Below are 18643 nucleotides of genomic sequence, written 5' to 3'. Positions count from 1 at the left end.
ACCTGCCCTCTTAATGAAATTGGGCCATAAGTTCAAGCATTTTGTTTTCCTTTTTGAATAAGCAGATTTGAATGGGAACTGTAATTACAATCTTCTAAAATGGCAAAATTTGCTGAAAGGCCATATTTTGGAAACACTGTTTTCACTTTCTATTAGGCACAGTTTCACATGTTACTGATATGTCACACTTATCAAAACATCTGCTGTAATTAAAGTTAAGAAACGGTGTATTAAAATGTCTACTATTTCAATCCAGAAGCATGGTTAACAGGTTCAATAGTATTATTTCCATGTCATAGAGTGGTATTCTATGAACTTTCTATGTCTAGGGAGTGTTAGATGATATTTGTATATGGGAGAGAGTTGAAAGACATTGTCATTGAAGTTAATTTGAATTCCAATAAAAATAGAAGGCCATGGGCCCCAGAAACAGGGACTTTTTTGTGCTAGGAAAATGAATCATATGACGGGATTAGGGGAGGAGAACTGAGATCTACATACATTGCTCTTCCCTGTCTCTAAGAAAGCATACTGAAAACCAAACTGGTTTGAACCGGTACTTGTTGTTCAGTAATTTTTCAATCATGTCTGACTCTTCATGACCCCTTTTGGGGTTTTCTTGGCAAAGATATTGGAGTGGTTTGCCATTTCCTCCTCCAGATCATTTTAAGTATGAGGAAACTGAGGCAATCAGGGTTAAGTGACTTGCCAAGGGTCAAATAACTAGTAAAATTCTGAGGCCAGATTTGAATTCAGGAAGATGAGTCATCCTGACTCCAGGCCCAGCACTCTACCCACTGTAACACCTAGCTTCTCTAGCTCAGTATACCTGTGATTTTATCTTAGAGCTATCACTTACTACCTATATGATATCTGACAAGTCCCTTACTTCTTCTGAATTTCAGTTTTATGAACTGATTTTTTTAAATAATAAAGATGATGATAATTACCTTCCTAACTCTCTGGGATCATAGGATATTCAACTTTAAAGCGAGGAAAGCCCTCAGAGATAATGCAGCCCAAATATCTCATTTTACAGATCAGTAAACTAATGCCTGGAGAAGTTAATAAAATTACATAAAATCACAAGCATATTAGATGTAATGTGAAACATGGGGCCAAGAAAAGTATGAATTCATATTCTGCCTGTGACACTAGCTGTGTTAACCTGGACAAGAGTTAGATTCTCTGAGCTTCAGTTTCCTCATCTTCAGAGCAGGAAAAATAAAATCAACATTATTACCATTATCATCATCACCTTCATCTCCACCTCCACCTCCTCCTTCTTCTTCTTATCTTCTTCCTCTTCCTTCTCCTTCTATTTTTTTTTTCCTTTTTTTCCTTTCCCTCATTCTCTTCCTTCCAGGAATTTTTTGCTGTCAAATGAATTCAGATGGGCAAACTGGTTTGTAAACCTTTAAATGCTCTGTAAATTGCAGGCGGTTGTAGCAGTATCAGAGGCAGTGGATAAATCACTCTGCCCAGAGTCAGGAAGACCCAAGTTCGAATGTGACCTCAACCACTTATTATCTGTGTAACCCTGGGCAAGTCACTTAACCTCAGTTTGCCTTGGAGGCAGCAGTGGTTAGAATGCTGGGCCTGGAACTAGGAAGAACAGAGTTAGAATCTGACCTCAGGTGTGTAACCCTAGTCAAGTCACTTAGCCTAATTCATCATTGGAGAAGGAAGTGGCAAACTACTCCAATATCTTTGCCAAAGAAAACCCCACGGACAGCAATGGGATGCTAGGATCCACGTGGTCAGGAAGAGTCAGCCATGACTGAACGACAATGGTAGTGGTATCAATGACAAGATTCAAATCTAGGTTTGCTGACTCTAAATCCAAAGTTTCGAGCTTATTGTGAGGATCAACTCAAATACTGCATACAAAAGTACTTTGCCAACCAAAAGCCCTATGCAAGTAAATAATAAAAGGTAACATTTCTATAGCTCATGTTATGTGCCAGGCACTCTGCAAAGCAATTTACAATTATTATCTCATTTCATCCTCACAACAACCTTAGGAGTTAGGCATTCATTATCATTAATATTATTTAATACAATTTATTATTTTACTTAGAAATGACTATCCTTATTTTATAGATGAGGAAAATATGGCAAACAGTTTGTGGCTTGCCTAGCATCACCATGTACTGTGTCCGAAGGTCAGATTTGAACTCAAGTCTTTCTGATTCCAGGCCCAAGTGCTCTATCCATTGAACTACCTAGCTGTGACTCATAAGCGTCATTATTTTTGTGGTTACTGGTTCAGTAACATTTAAGACTATGCCTGGTAAACCAGATCATTCTGGTGTTTTGTTATTCTGCTAGGTGAGCAACAATATGCAGAAATGGTAGAAAGTGATTGAGTACCTTTTGCTCAGCTAGGCATGAAAACGCTTCCTTATCAGATATACTATTTATTATTTACTTCTGATGGCCTTCATTTGAACTGCCGTACAACACAAAGCTCGAACCTGGCATGAGCTTTTGAATCTGATTATGGAGGGTCACAACGCAGGCTCCTGTCACTTTTTGTGATTTCACCATTGAACAGAAGAGTGCACGTTCTCCAGGCTAGCTTTGCTTCTTATACTGCCTTTCTTTGTAGCTAAGCTTCAGCATTGAACTTTCATTGACTTCAAAGGGTGCCTGAGGCTTCTGCTGGCCTAGTTGGAGTTCAAAGAAAGACAGGGAAGTGGCCCATAAAATACAGGCTTTGATAACCTAAAGGATATTGGAGAGTTGTTTCCTTAGGGAATAGGGAGCTTTCATTCAAAAACAGAAAAATTTACTTCCTGGGTAAATTTACTAGCTACTGCTATACACCAGCCACTGACTGTAGTTTTATCAATTATATTAATTGATTTCACATACAAAATAGGAGAATCTCTATATTTAATTTTAATGCATACAATAAAAAAGGTTGGGTGTTTAAATGTGACCCTTGTCCTGGGATGGCAGTATTAGTCAGGACTTTTCAAGTGATTTTGTTGTTGCTTGTTTGGTTTTTACTTGGCACTGCATTAGTATCCATTCAGAACCCTTGGGATCTTCTGTGTAACAGAGAGCTCAGAAGGCTGACATGATTCCTTCTCCTAGTGAATTTAGTTTGGCAACTTTGTACAAAGTGATCCCTCACCTTTCCTGGTGAAAAGACAATGGGAAAACATGTGGCACTTAGAAGTCAACAGGGCCTATATTTGAATCTAACTTCTAATATTACAATAGCTGTATGACCTTAGGTAACTCATTTAACCTCCATGAGCCTCATTTTACTTGTCTAAAAAAATGGGGATAATAATACCTGTAATACTTGTGTCCACATTTTTATAAAGATTAAAAAATAGATTGTGTGTAAAATGCTTTGCCAACTTTAAAACATCATATAAATGTTAGTTGTTACTGTCAATTTACTGAATTTGAATGCTCTGGGGAAATGACCCCTTGAGAGGACAAACTCCCAGCTCTTAAAGTTTTGGTGTGACCCAGAGTCTTCTTGGGACATTCTGGGCAAACATCATATAGCAATGTAGGATATCTGCTAGTACTATTAGCTGCTAAAGTGAATATTTACTTGCACATCTCATTGATGAAATTTGATCATAAACAATGTACTCACCTCTTCCCTTTTTGCCTTTTTTGCATCTTACTATTTTTTTTTCTTTTCCTTCTCTCACAGTGTTGGGCTTACTAGATTGACTCTATAGGGATATATTTATTTTATTTTACCCCTCAGGTTATAATGCATATTCTCTAGGTAAATGTTTTTCTTTTTTTTTCTTTTTGTCTAATATCTAACTCATGGATACAAATGACAACTGAATTAAGCACTTTTACATAAAACATATTTTGAATATCTTGAAAATATGGCACAAATAATCTGTTGTTCATAAAATGTATTCAATTAGTCATTGAGATGCCCTGATAATGACAGATCACGCATTTTTCTATCCTTATTTTTTTCTTTTTTACCTCGTGGGTATGGATCTGATCTGGATATATTTTAGATGATTTCTCCTTCTTTTACTATCTATCTATCTATCTATCTATCTATCTTTCTACATACACACATACACACATATGTAGTCACATATAGACATGTATGTGTGCATGCATGCATGTGTGTAGATCACGTGCATATACATATATACATATACATGCATGCACATATGCATACACGTGCATATATGCATATGTGCATACCTATATATGCATATATGTATATGCATATGGAAATATATACACATACACACATAAGTATACATACACACACATATATACATATAATTGAATTTCCATAAAATTGTTTTCCTTTATAAATTTACGTATTTAAAAATTTTAATTCTGAGAAGGGGGTCAGTATGCTTTATCAGATTGCCAAAGGTGTCCATGACACATAATAAGTTAAAAACTCTTGTCATAAAGTGACCAGACTAAGCTTCATAATACATACAGTCACTCATTCAAGCCATCTTGCCATCTACTTCTTGCTGCTGCTGCCTAGATTCTCTACATCTGGACAAAACTTGCACGCTAGACCTAAAAAACTCCATATCCTCATTTGATGGAAAAGTTAATCCTTCTCCATTTGTAGCTCCTACCATGAGGTCCAGCTGCCTTAAGTGAGTGTAAGCTTGGCTAGCCCATTATATCGAGACAGCCATAGATAGAACAATCAACATGTATTTATCAAGTCCTTACTATGTCCTTGTCATTGTGCTAAGATTGTGGGTATTCAATGAAAAGCAAAAACAGTCTCTGCTGTTATAAAGCACATATTCCAAATAGAGGCTATACCATGTGCATGTAATGAGGAAGGCCTGCACAACATACTAGCCACCAAAGAATTTCAGGAGCCCGAGAAAAATGCAGGGTTGCCATTTCCCACTCTCTTGTTTGTAACATGACCCGCGCCAACCAACCATCATCAGTCTGTCTCTAGTCTAAGCTATCTGTGGCCTAAAGAAGTTTAGCTTATTTTGACTTTGGCCCCTACCTACTGCCAAGTTGTGCAGGTTTGTAATGGGTCTATTGGTCTAATCCCAGATCACCTAAGATAGAAGTGCCTGTGAGGGGGATACCGGAGACCTGCTTCTAGGAAAGGACATTCTGTATTTACCTACCACATGGGCAGAAGGAGGCTTTTTCCATTGGCTACATAACCAGGACTGGATGGATCTTTAAAACTATTGACTAGGAAAGTCTCACTCTCTTTTCAATAACATGCAGGAGTGAAGGTTGTGTTCACCTATAGCATGTTTTTACTAAACTAAAGTGTGCGGAAGAAGGGCCATTTTCTTATCCTTAGGCCCTGTGGCCCTGAGAAATGTGCTTGGAGCTTTTGTTTATTTTGGCTGTCTTTTTCATTTTTAGGTGCAGAGAATGGAGTTTCAGACCTCAGAGCTCAAGCAATATTGACCTTGGAGCCAGGGTCTATGTCAGATATTTCTGAGAGCTCAGCAGGGGAGCCCTGAGATTCCAGGATTGAAAGAGATGAAAGCCCAAAGGGGAAGTCTTAGACTTGAAGTTGGTGGGATTAATGCTAGGTAGGAGCTGAGTAAAGTTGTAAAACCTAATCCTCCTCTCTTCCCTAGGGACTGAGGGAGTTTGGAAGGAATTATCCCTTCCCCTCCTCCCACAGTTGGTAGTGAGAGTTTGTATGCTTGTTCCTGCTGATGGAATCCTAATACAGCTGCCCCCAGCCCCAGCATTTTAACTTTCTTATAGGCCCCACTGAACAGCAGGCCCACTGCCCCCACCTAGTCACTACCCCCACTCAACATCCTAACTTCTTCATATATGTCTCACTTCTCACTAGAACAACAGGTGTGTCCACGAATTCATATTTCTCACAGAAACAGCAGTTGTGTCCATGCACTCAACCACAACCACGTCCATCTAGTCTCAGACAGGACCACAATACTCAGCCAATCAGAAAGCAGCACCACCAGGATGCCCAAGCAGGATGTAGACCCCAAAACAATAGAAAGGACTTTCTCTAAGTAGGCACCTGAGCAGTAATAGCAAAAGCTGTCCTTTAGGTGAACCTACGACATAGAGAGGCTTATTATAATATCATTATCATATATACATACCCTCCCCATGGGTTTTTCTGTATGTATTGTGAATAATCCCATATGCAGTTCCACTGTGGCTAGGACCCAATTCCCTGAAAAATAAACCCTCCTGCCTTTTTAGTATTCATAATTTCTGTTATGTAATTTCATCTTTACCCTGTAAAAATCCATCTTACTTTCTCTGAAAGTTGCTGGTTCCTCTTGGAACTTAGACCACTTCATGAGAGGTATCAATCCAATGCCTATACTTGGATTAGAAGTGGTCTGACTCTGAATTCTTTGAGACAGTTCCACTACCACACATCATGAAACCACAACACTGCTATGTTCTTGCAGTAAATATTTCTTAGTAAAAGTTAATCTGACTGTTAAGTGGCACTGAAGTGTTAAGGACCCCTAAAATGACGGTGACACAAATAGAGTGAGTTACAGAGACTGGATACTCTTCCCCAATTCTCTTAGCAGAGAATACTGGAGAAGGGGAGGATATATAACACACTTGACTCTGAAATAGTAGGGACCAGACCTTAGCTGTTATATTCATACAGATGTTCATAGAGGTGTGGTAGGCAGTCCTAGAAGATGAGGCACAGCATTATGTTTCAACTCCTATTCATCTATTTACAGAGACCATCGCCTAGGCTGCTACAGGAGTACTCTTCTCTATTTGCCCCACTTTCTACCTCAAGGTCTGAGAACAGTAATCAAACCTATAGTACCATTGCTTTTCAGAATGGGCATGTCAACTAGCATGACTGACGCATAGAAGAAATCATTTTCCCTGTGACTCCCGAGATCAAAATTCCTTTCTCTTGTCACCTCTTCCCTCTGTGTGCTGCAACCTCATTACAGTATAAGCTCCTCAAGATAAAGGACTGTCTCAATTTTTTTTAAAATTTGCATTTTCAGAGCTCAACACAGGGCTTGGCACACTTACTAAGTATTTTCTCATTATTATTCATCCATCCTCTTTGGATATTACTGCCTGTTAATGACTCTCATGTCTGCTAATAAACTTCTTTGTTCTTCATATCTGTTATTCTATGTGAGATCTTTCTTAGTGTATGTAAGTGCAGTGTTTTGGCTCTCGCCTTTCATTTTCTGTTTAAAGCATTTTTTGTCAAATTTTCAAGTCAGGTAGACAACATCCTGACTCTGACATTTTTTACGAATCAGGGCAATGCCCTTTAACTTCTCTCTAAAACTTAGGTACCTTGCCTGCAATGTTGGCATGATGGAGGGCAGCCAGAAAGGCTGGAGAAGTGGGTGATTTTCCATACGTAATAATAAAAATATTAATAATGATGATGATAACAAACATTTATATAGCACCTATTATGTGCCAGGCATTCTGCTAGCACTTTATAATTATTGCCTCACTTGATCCTCGAAACAATCTGGAAGGTAGGTGCTATTAACTTTTTTATATTACAGATGAGAAAACTGAGGCAAACAGAGGTTAAGTGACTTGCCCATGGCCATACATATATACATCTAAACTAAGGTTTTCCTCACTCTCAGATTCTCAGAATTCAGGCTAATTGCTCAAGTGACTGATTTATGAATAGAATATTCTTATCTTAATGCAAGAAGTAGTTGTCTGCATTTGTTGATGGGAGAAATTCTTATGCAGTAATCCAATTTCTACCTACTTCTGTCTCTTCTCTCTTTTTTCTCTTTTCTTCTCTCATTGCCAATCAGATGTCAGATGCTATCTACTTTTCATCTTATCTCTTCACAATCCTACTACTTTATTTCCTACTTCCCAAATTCCTACCTACTAATTCTGCTCTACTGTTAAAGATTATTTGGTATCCATACTGTACCTATTCTCTGCTGCTTCTGTTTTTTGTAATTCCAATGGGAAGAATGCTATACTTTCTGTATCCAAATGAAAAATCATAATTTGCACTGTGATTTTTATTTATTGGTCATTTATTGGCAAATCATCTAGCCATGGCCCAGTTACTATGTGTCTGAGAGGCATAAATGACTCAGCCTTAATGAGATAACTCATATTTACATAGCCATTGAGAAAATTGGACAGGACATCTAAATTGCTAAAGATAAAAAAAAACTCACTATCTGACAGTTATTTTTAGGTAATTGAAGATGCTAGCAAATCAATTACTAATGTTTCTATGAATAGCGAGACCAATGAAAGACTACTCCAGTAAATCTCACAATGTCTGGGGTGAGGCAAATTAATATTATACTATTATTTTCATAATTAATTATTAATTTGTGATCCACTATTTTCTTCCTGTGTCTGTTAAGGTCAACTTCTGAACGAATTAGTCAGTCTCTGAAGGGCATGGCTGATTGAGATTGCTTCTAGCCCTTACAGCACATGATTCCTTGTTGGGTTGGGACCACATCCAACTGGGAGACCAAATGTCTGTTTAGATTACAAACAGTATCCAGTCTGGGTGAGCATTTGGCGGGGGGAAGAACCCCCTGTCCTTGATCTCCTCCATTTGAGTGTAGGGCAACCCAGCTTATGAAAAAGAAAATTAGACAGAAAGGCCATATGGAAATGGCATCACCTGCCCAGATATCTTGAGGCTGCTGAGTTTAAACATCAAGACATTTTCAGTGCATGGAACTGAAGACTTTTGGCCCACTTCTTCAATAAATGTTCACCAATCAGGGTTGATTTTACTTGTCAGGGAGTTCCATTTCAGAAGGGATTTAAAGCATTTCAAGGTCTCCCTTGGCATCTTTGGTTCCTGGGAGAAACCATTGACCATCAATTTATTGATTACTGACTAGTCTAATTAATAAACTGATTACTAATTACTAAGAAGCACTGTCTCTTGGGGCTTTTGGTCACCACAAGGGTGAACCTGAAGAAATCAATGCACCTGAAATCAGACACATTTTCCTGAAAACAGAGTCAGCTCAATAATCAACTTGCTTTACTGTTAAGAACCTAGAAAAAAAAAGTGATACTAACATTCTTGACCACCAAGTCAGGGAGATACGTACACAGACACAGCATGTAAGTACATTGCCAAGCCACGACTTCAAGCAAAGCCTGAAAGACTCCCACCCTTCTGGAGGAGTAAAAAAGTGATTATGAGTGTCAATCAATCAATCAACAAATCAATTTTATGTGCTAGATACTGTCCTTGGTACTGGGGGATCTTGAGATAAAAATGAAACACATTCTGCTTTCAAGACTACATTTCACTTGGAAACAAGACGGTAAAAATAGATATAAAATATCAACAAATTGATATGGGGGTTGGGGGCAGCTAGGTAGCACAGTGAGTAGAGTTCTGGCCCTGGAGTCAGGAGGACCTGAGTTCAAATCTGATCTCAGACACTTGACACACCTACTAGCTGTGTGACCTTGGGCAAGTCACTTAACCCCAATTGCCCTGCCAAAAAAAAAAAACAAAAAAAAATTGATATGGGGGTGGTACTAGTAGCTGGTAGCAGGATTAGGAATGACATTATATAGAAGGATTGTGTCATTTTAGCTGATTCTTAAGAGAAACTAGGTATTCTGAGAGCTGGAGTTAGAGGAGGAGTATATTCCAGAAATCAGGGAAGAAACACATTCAGTTCAAAGGCACAGAGACAGCAAATGGAGTGTTGTCTTTAATTAATAGTAAAAAAAGGCAGATATCTCTATCATGGAGCTTATTTTTTTTTGTTTTTGGGCTGAGGGGAATATTGTATAATAAACATGGAAACATAGGTTGAGGCCAAGTTGTAGAGGACTTTATGTGCCAAAAAGAGCAGTTTATATTTGCTCTTAGAGGTTTTTAGCTGGTACTAAAGTAGGAGACTAAAAGGGTTGGAGGTGCATGCACATAAGGAATCATTTATTTTTTATTTTTAGAGGTAGAAACACCAAAATGTGGTGATTGATTATGTATGTAGCATAAGTGAGATGAAAGGTTTAAATATGACACCCATCAAGGTTTTGAGCCTGGGTGCCTAGATCAATGATAGGGCCATTAGCAGCAATATTGTAGTTCAAAAAAGCATTAGTGAGGACAGATGTTTAGTTTTGGACTTTTCTAGTCTCAAACATCCTTTTAAAAATCCAATCTTTTTCACTCAGAAGCTGGAGAAACTCATAAAACCTCAGTGTCATTCTTGATTCACTCTATCTCAGCCCACGTGTCCAATCCATCATTGAATTTTTCTGTTTTATGTTAGTAATATCTTTCCTATAAGTTCCCTTTGATCCCCTACAATCTTAGTTCAGGCTCTTATTACCTATATTCTAGACCATTGCAATAGCCTTCAAATTAGTCTCCCTGCCTCAAGTATCTCTATAGTCCAATCTAATCTCCATTAGCTGCCTAAATGTATTTTTCCCCCTAAAGCATAGATCTGACCATGTCTCCTCTCCCTCTCTCCTCTCCCTCCATTGGATGAGCTCTCTGGCTTCTCATCAAAAATATATGATCATTCATTTGGCTTTTAAAGACCTTCCTAACCTGTCCCCTTACTACCTTTCCAATCTTCTCCCATCTTCTCCCCTCTATATATACTTCATGATCCAGTGACACAGCCCTCTTTGCCATTTTTTGATCAGGGCATTCCATTTCCTGGCTCTAAACACTTTCCCTGGCTTTCCTCTATGGCTGGAATGCTTTACTTGCACAGCTTTGAGTACAGGATTGCCTGCCTTTCTTCAGGTCCCAGATGAGACCTTGCCTTCTATTAAGAAGCCTTTCTTGATTCCCCTTAGTGCTAATGCCTCTCCTCCGTGATGATCCCCAATTCATCAGTCTATAACTTATTTGAACATGTCTTCCCCATTGATTGTAAATTACTTGAGAGCAGCAGTAATTTTTTTTTTTGTTTTTCTATGTATCCCTAGAACTTAGCATAGTACCAAACACATAGCAGGTACTTATCCATTCTTTTGTCTTGACCTGAAATATGATTTGTTGCTTTCAATATATATTTAATATTACCAAGACCACTAATGAAGTTAAAACATAAAATATAGAAATAATATGAAGTTTTGGAGGGAATATGGAGAGATTGTTAAAAAACACACTATATATAATAGATAACATTTATATGTAACTCTTGGCCTAAAAGGTCAACTCTATGGGACTGTTTCCTCATTGGTATGAACTGATTACTCTCTGTGGGGCAAGCAGAGTTGTTGAAAGAGGAGGAAATGAGAGATCCCAGCTCTTCTGGCTTAACATGTGAGAGAGAAGATGCACAATTGCAACCTTTCTTCATGTCATGGAAGAAGGAAAAAGATCATGGGAAGAATGTGACATGAGAGGAGCTAGCAGTCTGTCATGTCCCTATCCCCAGCTATACTAGAGACATTGGGAAATTTCCCCTTTAGTCAAATCTAGCTCTCTCCCCTCCGCCTCTCTCTCTCTGTCTCTCTCTCTCTCTCTCTCTTTCTCCCCCTCTCCCCCCCCTTTCTCCTAGTTATCTCACTTGCCAAAAGGAGAATTTATTCAATCCATATTGTCTGGTATATATCCTTGTATGTATATTTCCTCTGATGACCATTTTGCTATTGACTTGTCTAAAAGGATTTATTTGCTATTTGCTATATATTCACTGTGGAACTGGAATCTAGTGGGGGGAGGGAGGGTCAAGCCTTGGATATATAGCTTGGGACTGACTGTCCTTCCTCATTAAGACAAAGCAATCCAGATTTTAGCTTGCAGCCAAATTTTTTTTCCTCTAGACATTTAAAAAACATATTTAAGGGAGTAGATAGGTATAATTCCATGCTAGTACTTCTCTCTGAGGTGAGCAAAGTGACCAGCCTCTGGCTCAAACCTCCTGATCCCACTCCTTGTAGGAATCAAAGTATCCCTTGGAGAAGAGGTGTTGAGAGGGAGGGGACAAGATATCTATTTTTTCCTCCCTTTTTAGATACCTCTAGAAAGATCCATGTAGACACATATAACCTATATGGGCCACAAGAACCCACCACACACAATTTTACATATATAATATGTTACATCTAATCTATCATTTGCTCCTCTAAACTTCCCTCTGAGGTAAGTATAAGTAACCCCATTTCATGGATAGTGAAACTGAGGTTCAGAGAATTTAAGTGATTTGCACAGTGATAATTAGTAAGTATCAGGAGCAAGATGATGGCCCCTTTCTCTCTCAGGAATGCCCACTCTATCAGGAATTTCCACTCTATCAAAGTAATTTTCAAGGTACAAACTGGGGGTGCAGTGGGGGTGAGGGAGAAAGAAGACGATCTATTAAAAACGTGCAATATAAAAAAGTACAATAAAGCAGAGAGAGATGAGATAACTGACTTAAATTATAGAATAATTCTGGATGTGCCAAGATTATTTAGGAAATCTAAAAACTGCATAAATATTCTAATAAGAAAAATTGTCTTTGGAATTTTTGTTTCTTTCTTCTCTCATAGAAGTTAGTAATGCCAAGAAATGGCTATCCCAGAGGGAAGGGCTAAACGTGTGCCTAATGGCCTCTAAAGGGACTTGTACTTTTTCATCTTTTTTGGTAGGGGTGTAGGCAAGATGTGGAGGTTAAGGGGTCATCATCAACAGTAGTCTATAGATACCCGGGAATTATACCTATTAAGTTTGCGCTAAATTCTCTGATATGCTTTGCAGCTGTCCCCCTGATTCTCATGTTTTCCAAGAATTATTTTCCATCTGTCCTAAGTAGTTTTGAAAAGAATATTTCCAGCCCACCTTCACTTTTCTCCAAATATTCATCATTTAAAAAGACAGAGCATGTGAATTCACTCAGTATAAAACTCCCATTACAGTGTCACCAACAGTGTGGAAAATATAAACTCTTTCAGTAAACACTGAATGGTAGGCCGTTCAATCAATGAACCATGGATCAAGTACTATTGTAAATAGACACAGTATTTCTCCCTCTAACAATTTCTACTGATTATAAAAGTCTTTGAAGAGCTTAAGAAACTAAGCTTATTTTCCCCCTTTTTTTCTTGTGACTCCAGTAGCATGTGTTAAAGTTTCAAGTACAAATATCATTTTCTTTTAGCAAAAATATTGGTACAAGGGAAGTGGCTGTTTTAGAATTCACATTATATCAACTTTAGTCTTCCCAATAGTCAATTCAAATAAGTTCAGGAAAGTATAAAAATTGTCAAAAAAAATTTCTTTGGCTAAAAGAGAGAGTAAAAATGTCACTCGTCTTATGAATGTCAGAATTTAATATGCTATTCTTTAAGAAATAATGGGAAGGGGGGATGGGAGGGAGAGAGGGAGAAAAAATTTGAAACATCTTATAAAAAGTGAATGTTGAAAAAAATCTTTAAATATAATTGGAAAAAAAATAATATTTACAAAAAAAGAAATGACATAAGTTCACATGTGCGGAGGGCAGGTTAGATAAATTTCCTTCTTCCATTCCCCAGTGTACAATGGGAACCTCATTAAGTTGGGATAGTTAGGTACCCCTTACATGTAAGGGATTGGTACTGATGCTACAGGTTAAAGAGAAAATTTCCCTGGGTTCAGGGACATTTCTCCTCTGTCTTGGATAGAAGCCTGACAAAATGTACAGAGCCAAAGCACTGGAATTGGAGTCGAGTATATGGGTTCAAATTCCACCTAAGTTGTATATTGTGTGACCCTAGCTATGCCACTTAACCTGTCATTCTCAATGAACTCATAGATAAAATAGGGATAACAATAACATCTATTACACAGGGTTTTATGAAGATCAAATGAAGTATTATTTATAAAGTGTTTCTTAAACCTTAAAGCATGGAAATCCCAGAAGGGCTGTAAACAGAAATGCTATCCATAATAGAAGAAATTTTGAATGAAAAAACTATAGTTTTAAAACTGAGTGACTCAGCAGCTTTCGGATAAAAGCTTTCCCATCTCTCCTTCTAGAAGCAGTCATTGGACCCATTAAGATCTAAATACACAAATTAACTTTTACCAAAGAAACTTTAGAATTAAAAAACCTCCCAAACTGCTTGTACCTCACTGAGTCTAGGGAGGCCTGAGTGCCTCAACTTTTGAACTTTCAGTCTTTAATACATGTGTACTCCCTTCCCTTTTCACTAAACTCCTGGGTTTAAGGAGAAATAGGAGTCATAACAGCAATGTCCTGTCATGTGGCCTGGAGACTCACCTCATCTTGCTGACAGGTTACTGTGTCTGTTGCATCTCTTGTAATTTTATAGCATCCTGGCAGAAGAAGCCTCTTAGCATCTTCTATAATACTTCCTCAAACTTTAGATGTTAGCAGAGAGAAGAGGGGTGTATTCCTATGTCAAAGGAAGTACAGCCCCAAACATAAAGCTCTGCATCATCTGCCATGTCATCTCATTCTTCTCTGTCTCTTTGGCCCCACTTCTGGGCAAGGTGCCATCGGGCTGTCCAATTCCTTTGATTTTTAACATTGCAACAATTTCAAGACAGTGTCTTTATTTTCTCAGGTTCATTTACGTTCCCTCTTCCCCCTGTTTCTGGCCCCCAGTGCAGGCTATTTAGGTGGTAACTAGGAAAATGCAAAGAAGTTAAGTCTGTATAAGCCAAAGCTACAAATAAAGAAAAAAAATGGGGAAGCATTATGGTGGGAATATGTCAAATTCCTAATTACGACTTCTACTATGTGACCTCAGTCAAATAACATCTATGTCTGTCTGTTTGTTTGTTTGTTTTTGCAAATACACTGGTAAATGTTTACTTTTCAAAATGTCTATTTTCAGATACAGGCAGAATCACAGATCCTATACTGGAGGGTGAACCACTGTCACCAACTTGCCTGGGGTGGTTGTCCTAATGGCAAAGTACAGAGAGAACTGGGGCTGGGAAAAGCAGGATGATTTTTAACCTTTGGAAGGAGATGTCTGTTTTAAGAAATATACATTTCCAGGGGACAACATGGGATATACTTTCATCCCATCATATAGAACGAAGCCACCCAATGTCACCACTGGCTGGGTGGTCAAGGCCTTGGCTCTTCCTTGCCTGAGTGGTGAGGTGGAGGAGTATACTTCCCTTCTTTCATTAGCTTCTCCTTCTGCTTCATGACTGCTCCCATGCGTTCTATCGTTTTCCGCCTATGCAAACATTCAATGAAATCCTCATATTCTAGTCTGCATTCTTTCTTGGCTCGGGTCATACCAATTCCATAGGCACACTCAATGAATTCCTTTTCAAAAGCATGGCATCGGGCTGGCATTTTGTAAGGTTGTTCAGCGCTCATAATTGTCATCCATTTGTCGATATCGAGGCCCAGCCAGTTTTGAATATCAAGGAATGGCATGGCTGCAGCCTAGTTCAAACGCCGCATCCTTTTCCTTCACAAGTCTCTGCAGTCCTACAGCTTCTTCGCGACCCGCTGGCCGTAAAGCGTCGTCGTAGCCGCATGACACCCAGAGACTCCGCCCCTCTGCCAAATAACATCTATGTTAAGAAATATAAATTACTCTACTGGGTACTCAAAGCCCTTCATTATCTCCCTCCACCAACCCCGAAGCACAGCTTTAAGTCTTTTTAACCCTCCTTGTATTCTGTGATACGTTGACACTGGCTTCCTGGCTGTTCCTCACAAAAGATATTCCGTCTCCTGATTTCTGTCCATTGTCATTGGTTGTACTACATGCCCGGAATGTTCTTCCTTATCTCTGCCTCCTGGCTTCCCTGACTTCCTTCAAGCACCAACTAAAATCCCACCTTCTGCAGGAAGCCTTTCGAATGTTGCTTAATTCTCTTGTGTGTTCACTATTTCTAATTTATCCTATATACAGTTCATAAGTACATAACTGTTTACATGTTGTCTTCCTCCTTTAGACTGTGAGTTCCATAGGAGAAAGAACTGCCTTTTGCCTTTTCTGTAATCTAAGCATTTAGCAATGTCTGGCACAAAAAATAGGTTAATAAATGTTTATTGAGTAACTAATTTATCACCGTCACTCAATAATCACCATCACTCAACTTCCTCATCTGAAATCTGTAATATTATTATCTGCCTTGTAAGCTTGCTGTGTGGAATTAAATAAGTTACTGCATACTAAGTCTTTTATTATCCCAGAAGACAAATCATCAAATAAATTTTTGCTTGGAAAAGAATGTTGGTCTGTCAGGTGGTAAAAGCAAGAAATAACCGATGGACCATTTTTATTGGTTCATACACTCTGAAAAGACCTAGAAGCAAGTCTGATATTGGATGAATTCTCTGTGTAATATCTGTGGAAAAGAATGAAAATATTTGCATGACCTAAAAGAATAACATGAATTAGAGGTATGGATATATTGAATTCTGAATCAATAAAATGAATCCTCGTGTTGATGAAAGCAGAAGTCCATTAAAGTATTAAACTATCGGTATTATATATATATAGTGATGATAATAAGGATACTTAACATTAATAGAAACCTTCAGAGTTTTCAAAGTACTTTACAATATAACGTCTCATTGTTGTCTCATAATAATGCTGTGGGTAAATACCCACCATTTTTTAATATATTTTTTACAGACGAGAAAAACGAGGCTTAGAGTAACCCAATGTGACAGAATCAGTTCTCTGATGGAAAGGTACTACCTCTAGAAGACAAGAATGCGCTCAGGATCTGATTGGCCCTGGCTTTTCTGACAAAGTTTCTTGGTCATCTAAGGATATAAAAAAGTCCCAGTAAAATAGAGTCTAGGCCACTTAGCATTGGAGGATTTCTGAAGACCAAACAAGTTACCACATTCTTTTGAATGTCCCACCTTGATGACCAGACATGTCTCCATATGGAAACAAGGAGCACTTCAAACGGAAAAGATAGGTACCACAGTATTCTTTGTGAATGTATTTGCCTTGTAATGCCAAATTAAACTTCCTTTTATTAATTTTTCAATGACTTATCAGTGTCTCATTTTGTTTCAACATCAAACCTGAACTAAGAGAATACTGGGGTTAGAGTTGCCTTCAATGCCTATCCAGGGTCATACAGTGATTTTTAGAGGTATGATTCAAACCCAGAGCTTCCTGACTCCTAATCCAGTACAATATCATGCTATGCAGTGGCCTCTCTAAAAGGAATGTAAATTAATATTATAGCTATTTTTAAAAGAACACTGATCCATGCAGATGTTGTATTATTAATGAGTTGATGATGATAATTGGTGAATTGGGGAAGCAGAAAACAGCAGATCTATGATTTTAACAACCAACAATTTTGAAATCTTCTGAGTCAAATCAAAACACTACTTCTTCTGCACTGTAGATAATTTCAAAATAATAATAGTAATTCATGAAATGAATGAATTAACAGGTTGGAGTTACTAGACTAAAAATGGTCATTACTCCAGAAGGTCTAAGCCAATTAAAAAAAAAATTAACATACAAGGATAAATCACCAGAACCAGATGGCATTCACATGAGAGTACTCAAAGAACTCAAGGATGAAATTGGGGAAGTGTTTGGCCAAAGTGTATTACCCATCATTACAAATGGCCATAGTACTAGAGGGCTAACAGATTGCAAATGTGACCCCCTGTACCTGAGTAGAGTTCCCCAGGGGATGAAAAGAATTATAGACTAATGAGTCTTGCCTCCATAAGCCTGAACTGGTGGTATCTATAAATAAGGGGAAGAATTACCAAATGATTAAATAAAGAATCAAATACTGGGGGAAAGAGCAAAAGGGTTTTGTCAAGAGGAAATCTTCTCTGGTGAATTTGTTTAACTTTTTTGAGAAGGTAAGATTTGAGAAGTAAACTTTGTAAATTCAGGAAATAGTGAGAAATTGAGGAAGTAACCTGTTTTGTCATGTCTAGAAATTAACTTTGATTTGAAAAAGAATATAGAATGCATATATGTCATTATAGGTTTAAGAATTTCCTAGATGTATGAATGCCTTTAACCAATGGATGGCAGCACTTTCTATAAAATTTATAGTTTTACCCCGGGGGCCTAGAGCACAGAGAGGTTAAGAGACTTGCCCAGAGTCATATACACAGTAGGCATCAGAACTGGGGCATAAACACAGGTCTTCTAGGCTCTAAAGCTAGTTCTCTATTTATGATGCCACAAAACAAGAAACAAATAGACACTCTGTTCATGGGCAGATATGTTTCAATGTAGGCAAGCATGTTTAGATTTATATAATAAAATGACAAACTCAATTAACTATTAAGTCTTAGTAAATCATTCATTAAGAATATCAACTTAAAGTGCTGCTGAGGCCTAAATGCTAGCAAAATATGGGTTATCATAAAGAATAATGTTGGAAAATAAGAGACAAGACAACATTGGCCCTTTGAATAAAAGACTCGCCTTCTTGAGTTGGTACTCTATAGAAGATTTATGGGGAAATATATATATATATCTTTTTTCCACTGTAGAGAGTATTTGCACTGACAAAATTAAGGATCCATTGAAATGTTTAAATAGTCAATCAGTAAGCATATATTAAGTACCTACTATGTGCCAGCAACTATGCTAAGTGCTGTGGAACTATAGTTTGTTTTTTGTTTTTCCACACCCATACACTATTCAATTCTGACTGTGACACAGCAGGTAGTGTGTGTGTGTGTGTGTGTGTGTGTGTGTGTGTGTGTGTGTGTGTGTGTGTGTACAGCATACTGGGACT

The 18643-nt window shown here is 38.0% G+C and overlaps 1 protein-coding gene across 1 annotated transcript; it reads right to left on the bottom strand.

Moving 5' to 3' along the window:
- Window positions 1-15005: 15005 nt before the first annotated feature.
- LOC118848872 (NADH dehydrogenase [ubiquinone] iron-sulfur protein 5-like) lies at window positions 15006-15326 on the bottom strand. Its single transcript, XM_036757910.1, has one exon. It carries the CDS (start codon window positions 15324-15326, stop codon window positions 15006-15008), a length of 321 nt encoding a protein of 106 aa, XP_036613805.1.
- Between the last annotated feature and the right edge of the window lie 3317 nt (window positions 15327-18643).

This window comes from Trichosurus vulpecula, chromosome 4 (assembly GCF_011100635.1).
Source record: "Trichosurus vulpecula isolate mTriVul1 chromosome 4, mTriVul1.pri, whole genome shotgun sequence".
NCBI classification, from domain to species: Eukaryota; Metazoa; Chordata; class Mammalia; order Diprotodontia; family Phalangeridae; genus Trichosurus; species Trichosurus vulpecula.
The sequence above is the reverse complement of the archived record's forward strand: the minus strand, read 5'-3'. Positions and strand labels throughout refer to the sequence as shown.